General features: G+C 30.4%; 1 protein-coding gene across 1 annotated transcript; it reads right to left on the bottom strand.

Annotated features, from left to right (window-relative positions):
• Nucleotides 1–1751: 1751 nt before the first annotated feature.
• On the bottom strand, nucleotides 1752–10326 carry LOC143230930 (syntenin-1-like). The gene is given in 3 exon segments (XM_076465257.1): nucleotides 1752–2498; nucleotides 2500–3050; nucleotides 10171–10326. Coding segments are annotated over 2 exon segments (900 nt in total). The 5' UTR covers nucleotides 3040–3050; nucleotides 10171–10326; the 3' UTR covers nucleotides 1752–2138.
• Nucleotides 10327–11431: the final 1105 nt, after the last annotated feature.

Genomic DNA, 11431 nt, shown 5'->3' with positions numbered 1-11431 from the left:
AAGCTATTTAAAGTTTCATGTTGTGAAACAATGATAAAATAACCGATTCAATAAATTCCTAAAGCCTTCATGTGAAAAACTTTAAAAGATTTTCTAAAAGTAATCGTTTATTCTTCAAGAGACGATGAAGGTGAACGTAAAAGATGAGGATTCCGCAAACGTGACGAAAACATTATATTTAATAAACACAAACAATATTTAAGTAATCTTGATTTTTCTATCAACACCGCATCACACTACACACAAAAATCCATTCTTTGAAAAACGGATCTGTTCTTAGTGCATTTGTATCTTTAGCAAGGCAATTCTATAAAACAAATAAAAGACAATGCACTTTAAAATTGAAACAATTTAGCGTTTACAACCTAGGGAATTCGATTTCTTAATGAACAACTTTTCCCTGTAAAGAAACTTATTTGAAAGAAGAATATTAAAGCTCATTACATTTTCTATGAATATTTTGAAAAGTTGAAGGTTGTGGCTAAACATTTTAGTATATTTGGCGCCACCTTGTGACAAAGTTATAAACTATGATAAAAGGAGACAACAATGGTTAAACTTACCATGCTGCAAAACAAATCTTAAGAATTAATAAATTGAAAAACTGGTGTGATTATGTTTTATTCTCTGTTACAGCAATATTAATACAAACTATTAAAATATTATAACAAAACTGATTTTTAGAAATTCATTCTCTACCTTTTGTTCTACTTATGTTACCATTTTTAAGTTGTCAAATAATGAAGAATTGTCATAAACTGTGTGTGGAAAACAATGCAGTTAAGGATCACTTAACATTCATAAACACTTTAATAACAAATGACTTTTGAAATAAAAATTTCTAGATAGAAAGTTCCAATACTACAGAATAACAAATTGAGTTTTACTCGGTGTAGGCCAAGCTTCACAGGAAATGTTATGATAAAGCCTGTAATACAAGTACTAAATTCATGATAAACATTTTAAATGAAGTAAATCATGCAAAGTAATTTTGTTTTCTAATCCAGTTTAAAAATGAAGATCAGGATAAATGTTTATAACTGTGCAAAAAAAAGGCTGTACTGTGCTAAATATAATCAAAAATAAAAAGAAATTCTTTAAGTGAATCTAAGGTAAAAATACAGAGGAATAAAATTGTTACTTCCCCTCCCCTCCTGTTCTAATATTAACTTCAGTGTTGTTAAAAATGTCCTTTACACACTTATGGAAAAAGTAAAACAGAGAAGACTTGAATATCAGAATATTGTGCCATGTTGGGTTTTGATTTGATATTAATCTGTATGGAGACACATTTAAAGCAAGAAAAGTTTTATTTAAATTACAACAAGCATGTAAACTATTACAGGGTAAACACTAATTGCTTTTTTAGAATTTTAGGATATTAAATACAAAAATCAGTACATGCACAAGTGTATTTATAATGCATTAAAAACAAAAACATGTCTTCTAGGTTATATATAATGTATTTTAATAAAACTTAACTGGAAAACAATAACATATTACCCTATAACATACACATATATATTACATAAAATCAAGCTCCTGTTAAGTTTAACAGAATTTCCATATAATAGTCATACTAAGCATCAATAGACTATGCAAGATTGGGTACATTTAACTATTATTATTTTTAATGTGCATAACGTTTAAGTAAAGAAAGTATCAAATTTTTCAAAACATCTGTAACAAACAGTATATGGATGCACTTACATCATTAAACAATTTTGCCCATGCTTCACAGTTTAAACTGATGTAACTATTTACGGTAATTTATGTAAACCTTGAAATATATTTATACCCTACACCTTTAAAAAGAAAAAAAAACTACTCAAACTGCACTTTAGCACATTAAATACAACAGAAAGTATCAAATGTTCAATTCCAAGACACTGAACTATAAAAAAAACTTATTTCTTTTTAAATAGTAATAAGTAAATTATTCATTTTCAGGCTCAAAGCAGAAAATATAACTATTTCAAAATGTTAGAAATATCCACTTCATTAAATAAAATTCACTTACCAATCACAAATTTAAAATCATATTTGTCAATTACAAAGGAATTATGAGAACATGTGGCAAAGGTTTGAAGCATTCATCTTATTTCCATTCAATGTGGTAACTTTCTACTCAATATCTCTTACACGTCTGGAATAGTGTGATCCATAAGCTTCTTAAGACCACTAGCCATACTCTTCATGATGTGATCATAAATATAGGAAGGCATGATGGTTACAGTAATCACATTTCCACCTCCTTCAATAATTCGGGTAATTTCAGAATCCTTCAGCCCAACAACATTCTGACCATTGACTTCCAGCAGGTGGTGCTCTGTAAGAAGACCATTGCGAGCAGCAGAGGAATCTTTGACAATAGCAATTATTTTCCCATTCTTAAAAGCAAATCCAACATGACCTGTACTATCTTTGTGGACAGTAATTGTACGTTCAAAAGGCCTATCTCGAACAGCCATAGTTATCTTCTCTGGTGGAGATTTTTTTCAGTAAGCCATGAACTTTGTCCATATTATAGCCTGCCACAACTTCATCATTAATCATCAAAATCTGGTCACCAAATCGTAGACCAGCCAGGGAAGCTGGAGTACCAGCATTAACCAGAGCAACAAATACTCCCTTATTGACTGAATGGAGACGTAAACCAATTTTTCCATTTTTATCTTTACACAAGGTTACTTCTCGAATTCCATGAGTTATTTGGGCTCTCTTCAAACCAAGAGATGATCCAGATATGGGTGCTACCATCTGTGAAGAAGCATTTGGTGTAGCCACTTGTCCTGGTGGAAGAATATCAACAGCATGTGGCATATATTCTGCTATAGCTTCTGGATTCAGGGAGAGCCCCATGTACTCATCTAAGGTAGGGTAGAGAGAAGAGTACTTATCTATTGGAGCTGAGACTGAAGATGGTTGAACAGGATAAGGAAGAGCTTCTTGACCCCTTTCCACATGTTGCACAGACTGAGCTTGGGCCTTCAACATGTGATCTGCTTTCATATCCTCTAATGACGGATATAGTGACATGATTCGTTTTTCTGAAAGTAACAAAACAAATGGAGTTTTACACAAGAAGTTCCTTATATTTGTTTCTCTTGTTAATCTTCAAATCACTGACTTATCTTTGTACTTTTCAGTACCAACAGTTTACATACTTGTGTTTTTACTTATCACAACACTTGCTGTAGAGAATAAATAAAAAATATCAAAATAAATCATTTTTTTATGTAAATTACATTCTGGATGTTAGCATATGTTATTAGGAAATCTGTATCCAACAAAGTGATGGTACCAGAGCAACTGGACATATATGCAGGTTTGGAAAATGAGTAATACTATAGTGTAGTCTACAAAGATATTTACAATATAGCATGCGGTATACACAGTCACCACTGATTTAATGATTCACTAAAACATGCATTCTTTATAAATTATTTACATGTATCCATGTTTTTGTTCAGCAAACAAGTTGTATTTTAAAGGAGTGCCTTAAATTTAGGTTATAACTGTACTAGATTTTGATTGTTAGAGCTTACTTCATTTCAGGTTGATTTGCCCCTAAAACATTGCATAATGGCATTTTGTATTTAAGTAGTTAAAAAAAAAACATTTTTAATAACAAATAGCAATTGCAAATAAACAAAAGTTAAAATATTGATTAGGATGGTATCTGTGTAGTTGCATGCTATAGTAGCATCATACTTGTTTCAGCAACATCTCTGTATAAGACTGGCCAGCAGTCAAAAACATTAGAATGTCATGAACGATTATTTAAAATTATATAACTTAATATTGCTTTCAAAGTTAAAACAGTAATGATAATATCTGAAGACTGCACACTATAGTAATCACAAAGATTTTCATATACAATAGCTACAGTAAAGTTTAAGTATCCACTGCATATCTCAACTTCATTAATACTATTTTACTAATGAAAGAAACCTCCTAATTAACCATTTAAATATGCAACCACACCAGAACAGTTACCTCAATTTATACCTAAAATAAATTTTATTTTTACATGTACATTGAATGTATAGCTTAGGTAAATAATAGGAATTGTTTTTAATTGTAAGAGAAAAAAACAAACAAAAAGATGCTCCAAGAAAAAAACAAAACAAAAAGTGTGTAACTAATGATTTGTAGCTATTAACAAAATGTGTATAAATCTTAAACTTCAAATCATCTAATATGGAGACAAGTTAGCATTCAAAAATATATCCTAGTTGTTTAAGTATATTGAATTTAAAATTTTAAGTATTAATCTTACATGTATATTAAACTATAAAAGGAAGTTTAACATGGATAAGTTATCCAACTTTTACCATATAGTAACAAATACCTGTATATTGTAGATTTAAGTGACGTTAGGCATTCTAATTATTAATATAGTCCCACACAGACAATTTTTTCCAATGATTCTTAACTATCAATTGTCATGGTCTTACACTAATTTTTGTTTTTGATTAAGAAAGTAAAAGAAAAGGAACAAAATATTAGTACAAAGACTATGAAACTACTTTTCACATTTTCAAGAGTCCACGTCAGTCCTAAGCTGTAAACAAGTGTCAAGCTACTTTAGTCTTGTTCCTAATATTTAGTTTTTCATTAATGTAGCTAACAAACATTGTTTTGTGTATTTTACACTATTTTGCTTTTAGTCTTTTGAAAACATCATTTTACCTCATAAGAAGACACACAAATATGTTTAACTTTTTTTTTTTACAGTGAAACTTATCTGACTTCTGACTGTTTACCAAAGAAGTAAGCACATTTTAATTTGCCCTAGGTATCTTAGCCTTATACAAATACACAGAATTTATCTTGGAGTTTTTTAAAGAAATATTTATAATTAACATTTCATATAGTAAAAGTTTGAAAATTGTTTAAAGATTATTAAACACACTGGCTTCTACACAACCCACCCATGGGTTGCAACAGTTTTCCAGTAAGACCCACATGACCCACTGGTGAGTCATGCTCTCTTCTTTTTAAAGAGCCAGCTACAAATACATGATTCCTAAAAAGAGTAATTGTAAAATAGTGCCAAAATAGGCTTGGGAACCAATGTGTTAAGGGTGTGAAAACTGAGGGTGGTGAGGATATTGCAACACCTTCTGGTTTGATGTACAAATGCATAACTTCCACCATATATTGGTCTGATCTTGCTCAATGGTTTTTAGCACTAAAGCTGGGCAATTATGATATCTGACTTCTCATTAATCAACTATGCACTCAATACATTAAACACACAGCACCCCCTACACCTTAACACTTTCAACCACTGCATCAAACACTGATTTCATATGATATTCCTTCTATAAATATAAAATACCACAAACCAACTATCTTTGTTTTTCAAATATGCAGTAATCTCACTCTGATATTAAGTACATGAAATGAACTGATAAAGTAATTAAAGCATGGTTTAATCTTCTAATACGACTAATAATATTTTCATTGAAAATGTCAAAATTACAATTATAGATAACTAAGTAGCCAGTTAAACTATTTGTATGTTATTTGAATAGGATAACTATAAAAACAATATTCACTAAAGATCTAAGTCATCACAATGTTTTATAATCACCTACCTTATTCATTAAACAGTAAGCTTGTTTAATTGGAGGAAATTTCATTTGTTTAACATAAGAGAAAAAAACTCATTTATAAATATTACAACTCAAGAAACCCATAGCACATTTACTAAAAATAAAAATGATCTTAATTTCAAACAAAGAATCAAACATCAATTTTATCATTATTATACCTTAACCAATCTTCAGTAATTGTTACTTTTCTGCTTTGTAATGTATACATAGTTGTCTTAAATCAACTGTTAGTACCCTATAACATTTTCTTCACACATTGTATATTTGCTACAGTGTTAAACATTCAAGACTTTTTTGCCCATTCAACCCATTTATAAACTGTATAAATACTACTAATAAATCTCCAAATTAAGACATTTTCCACCAAAGAGAATTTCTGTAGATTTCAGTAAAGGCCTGTACAAAAATTAAGAAAACCTTTTATTAAAGAACCAGAAATGGACATGTTTAAAGGGTGATAAGATCTTAAAATAATTATGTGGGAAATGAATAAAAAAATTACTGAACATCAGCAAGTTTTGTTTACAAGCAAAACACTTTTTGTAGTTGTGCAGAAATTAAAATTAGTTTTTTTACAAATTAATTTAATACGAATATCAGAACATAATAAAATATAAATTAAAGTACTTTTAGTTAAAATTATTCAAGTATTTAGAGTTAACACAAAGTTACCTTAAAAATGTGTATTGAAACTATATGAAAAGCTAGAAGAAAACCTATCTTCAGATGCAATAATCTAGGAAGAAGTTTTGCTTATCTTATACACACAGTATAAAATCTGTAAAAACTCAAAACAAACATTTTGGAACATTTTCAGACTTTCTTTTTTAAATACTCAGTAAACATTATCACTCTAAAATCTAGTGCAAGTTAGTTGAATACTTTCTTCATTGCTGGAAATGAAACTTTTTCAAAGCACATGTGAAAAATATATTTAATAATCAACAGAAAACAAATATCAAACACCAAAATCGATTGTGTGTGTTAAACATTTTGAGATCCATGATTCATTGAACAGAGCAAGAATTAGCCCATTGTATGATATTACATATACATAAGGTTAACGTTTTTCTCGTTTCTGCAAATGTTTTTTCAACTGTAAATGTGCTTAGGCAATTTAACAATAATAAAATTACAATCCACAATAGTTTTTTAGAATTCAGTTGAAAATGCTGAAGTTCCTTTTATGCCTTGAAAAATAACTTGGGTAGAATATAGAAGTACAAACCCTTCCCTACAATAAACAGTTGTATTCATCAAAAAAACCTAAAACAGGATGAAATTATGATTGAATTTATTTTGATAATAGAACTACACAGAAAATTTTAAAATTGGTTTCTAACAAATCTGAATTCTATAACCAAGTAAAGCTGATGGCTGCCATTACAAGGGGTCATGGATGGTGGCTAATTCATGGAAGGAAGCTTGTTCCCAATATACAATTTGTATAAACTTAGCAAGTGTAGTTCAGTAATGTCTGAACATATACATGAATAATACAAATACCACCTAAAAATACTCATTCTTACACCTATGTACTCAGAACTCTATTTTGCTATTCTGATGCTACTTTAAGCCTAGTAGTAAGTATGACATATAAAAGACCACAAATATATATATATATATACACACACACACACACACACATTTCGGACCACTTAAATCCATCTGAAAAGACAATTTTCAAACATCCATTTGTGGTTCACCAAATAACTTGATTATACAGGACCTGTCACGAGAATTTATCATCACTGTCAGACCACACAAACTTGCTCTTTTTACCTTTATTCAAGAAAATAATAGTGACTTTGTTGTCACATTTTTCAAAGACTTGACATTTCTCTAGACAGAGTACCTGAAAACCACCCACTTCATGTTAAGATTATTAGGAAAGGTTTCTGGTTTGTTGTCAAGGTCAACTGTAACATCCCTTTTCATTGTGTAACTTCTTCATAATCATCAATGTAATCATTATTTTCATCAGCATATACACCTTTGAAGTGGTGCCTTGTGTAAGTAGAACTTGTATGGTGCTGCACACATGACAAATGATGCAACCACAGTGACTGTACCTGTTTTGTGTTAGAGCTCTCATTTCAACCATCTTACAGCTTTTTAATTTCTGACTCAATCTAAACTTTGTTTTATCTGAATATTTTACTATTTCTTGGAAGCAACCTCAGCAAATTCATTGGATGTTGTTACTTCTGCTTTGCAATTCATCACTTTTGAGGAGACTAATCTTTTGTGGTTCTTCCAATGCCATCTACTGAACCTTTGCCACAAGAAATGGCAAAGAAGTTCCACTCTATATTTCTGTTTAACATTGTGATGCTTGAGAGAAGAAAGTACTGTTAACTTCAGGGACCATCAAAAAAACAACTATTTTCTGAAACTGTTTAAGGGTTAAATCCCAATGTTGTAGGATGGACCTGAAGAAGATGCAAGTGCATATTTGTTGTGTTTCTAATACTCAGAAGCTTCATCCTTAAAGGTGTTCTCCTCTGCTTCTGGGCACATTCAGTGATGAGCAACCTGATTGTAAGCCCAGTATGAAGACTAAATCTCATTCCAGGTTTTGTTTTGTTTTTTGGAGAAAATTTTCACCAAAGTCTAGCTGTACAATAATTTAGCAATAAAACATTTCTATATAGTTCTATTGAATATTTACTTGATATGTCTACTCACCTTATGGAAAGTTGTTGTGCACACTTATGCAAATACTTAAGGAGCACAATATGGAACCTTCTGGAAACAGGAAACTATTGCTGCCCTCTATTACTTATACTGAAGTTAAACAATGCCTTAATTATCAACTCTTGCCTCTGATGCCAAAACTGTGAAGTAGATTCTACTGCAGTAAGCTTATAGAGCAAAAGAAAACCCCATTTAATTCTGTTACCAGAATTTCTACAAGATCAGAGAAGACCCACTAAATATGAGTGATTTAACAACTTACTGGATAAAGCTACTAAAATAATTTCGAACAGATTTTAATTCCAACCAACAGTTAGCCCACCAGAAAACGTGACTTTCTAGTAACAGAATTACAGACAAAATGGATGAAAATATGTCATCACCAAAGTTAAAATTCAAAATGTACAATAGAACTGCTTTCTGCATTTCAGTTTTAGGGTTCATGAACTCAAAAATAATAAGCAATAAAAAATTATCTAGAACTGGTGATGAGAGAAAATAGTTTGCAATGGAAGCCTTCTTTCAAATGCTAGAAATGAGCTTCAATAGAAGTATTTTTTCAAGAAAATAAACCAACAACAATAAAAAATTTGGTTTAAAACCAAATTCAATGTGTTTTACATCAACAATGAAACTTTTATGTAGTTCTATAAAGAATTAATATTTGGTGATTAAAGCCCTCTGTCATGGAACTACTAATTTGTGTTGAATTTTATATCTGTTTAAAAGCTATATTAATTTTCTTTAATGAGAAGATACAAGGTAACTTGATACAGAGAGGCAAGTACACAATTTAGAGATGGGTTGAATGAGCAGAAAAGAAAACTTCACTAAAACAAATGTCCAACGTTTAGAGAAGATTTTGTCATAATGAGGTACAAGTAGTTTCCATAGACAAAGAAATTATATAAACACACACACAGATTGAAATAAAGAAGTTACAGGAATGGAGACTTCTGAAGGCTTAATAAAAGGTATTTTGTTAATGTTTGATACCTTGCTTAGAATTAGTGTTTTAACTTCTTAATATACAGCTTTAGTTGAGTTTATTGTTTAGTTAGTACGACAGGCAGTTACAAAATATTCTTATGACTTAAATCTCTTAATTTAAATATTATGTATTTCCTGCTCAATGTACAAAAAAATAAACTGGCTAACTATTTATTTGTTTCTAACTGCAAATACGTTTTAAATAATAACATTATGCTTGTTTGCAATACTAAAACAACTTTTCTTTACTTAGCAATTTATTTAATTTGTAGAAGATCAGTAGGGTATTATTATATATGGTAAAAACAAATATAATGGCAGACAACATCGTGGTATTCAGTCAACATTAGTAATGCGTTTTCCACATAAGAATGTCCCGATAATATTAAACAAAAATTGTGGCAAGGTATCTTTTCACTAAAAAAAAGTGTTTTGTAGATGTGCAAATGGTAACCTTCAGTTTCAAAAGATATCAATTACTTAAAAACAAAACAAAATTAATTATAATAATTAAAGTACGAAAATTAATACCAGTTACCATAGACAGTGAGTGAAAAAAGTTGTGTAGCTTGAAAGACTCCATTTTTTGGAGGTGGGTGGGTAGTTTGTTTGTTTCTGTTTTTAAGTTGTAATAGCAGCAATAGGAATAACTTGAATAAGGCTAAAACATGAAATATTGCTTTACTCTTACTAAGTGTTAGAACTAGAAGTTAGAAGAATCAAGACTATCCAATTTCAAATGACAATGCCAACATGTCACTTATTATTCGACGTATAAGTTATAATTACACATTACAGATTGGCATTGAGATAAAACTGAAAGTAAAATTTCTGTAAATGAAATAAATAAGAATGTTACCTTTTATTAACTTGAAACTTGTTTGTGAACTGTAAGTACGAGTTTACTTAAACGTTTAACTACGTTATTTTTCCTCTATTTCGTTATGTATATGACTAATGGATAAAATGGAAAATTGCGTAACAAAACCACGGGATGTTTGATAAGTAAAATAACGTCATAACACTAAAAGGCATTATCATGTGACAATCATGTAATTAGTGTTTTTCAATAGAGGACGCTTTCAAACTGAGATTAATATATGAATCAAGAAGAATATATAAATAATTGAATATTATAATTGTCAAAATACTTATAAATATATATCAGTTAAATTAAACAATGACATGTTATTTCAGTTAATGTGGACAAAATATTTATTTACATACACGGTCTTCATGCATTTTGTAAGGACACACATAATACACGGCTTGTTCTCGTTATTATAACATCATAACTGTTATCAAATCATAAGAATAGAGGTTATTTCATCCTTACATATAAATTATGCGCATTTCCTATACAAAGTGCCTTCAGTGGCACAGCGGAATGTCTCAGGACTAAAAAGGCTAGAAACCGGGTTTCGATACCCGTGGGGAGCAGAGCCCAGGTAGCTTATTGGGTAGCTTTATGCTTAATTACAAACAAACTATATAAAGTATTGTAAAATTAGTATATTTTTAAAATGAATATTTATAATTACTGTTAAGTTCGATTACGCAAGCTATGTACTTTAACAAAATGAAAAAATCAACCTAGAAATCAGTATAATTCTTTGTTTTTAAATTTGCGTAAAGCTATCTCGAGAGCTATCTGCGCTAGTCGTCCCTAATTTAACAGCGTAAGACTAGAGGGAAGGCAACTAGTCATCACCACCTGCCACCAACTCTTGGGCTACTCTTTTACCAACGAATAATGGGATTGACCATATATTATAACGCCCCCACGGCTGAAAGGGCGAGCATGTTTGGTGTGACGGGTTAATCAGTGTAACGAATTAAGTATGTTTTTGGTATTCTGCTGCTTGTAAAGCACATAAATCATTTTTTATCAGTTTAGTACCTCGCTGTTAACAATATTTTAAGCCGCATTTAGGAAGAAGCGATAGTTCGCGTACTATGTTGTGGAATTCGGATACACTGATAGTACACATTCATAATATACACCAATGTTTTAAATAAGTAAGCGGAGAATAATTGAACACGGAAGCTGAACTTGGAGTTGTGGGCTAGGTCCACACAATACCAAACATTTTAATATCAGAATATTTATAATGGAATAA

This window comes from Tachypleus tridentatus, chromosome 10 (assembly GCF_004210375.1).
Source record: "Tachypleus tridentatus isolate NWPU-2018 chromosome 10, ASM421037v1, whole genome shotgun sequence".
Classification (NCBI taxonomy): domain Eukaryota; kingdom Metazoa; phylum Arthropoda; class Merostomata; order Xiphosura; family Limulidae; genus Tachypleus; species Tachypleus tridentatus.
This window is presented reverse-complemented; position numbering and strand designations above follow the sequence as displayed.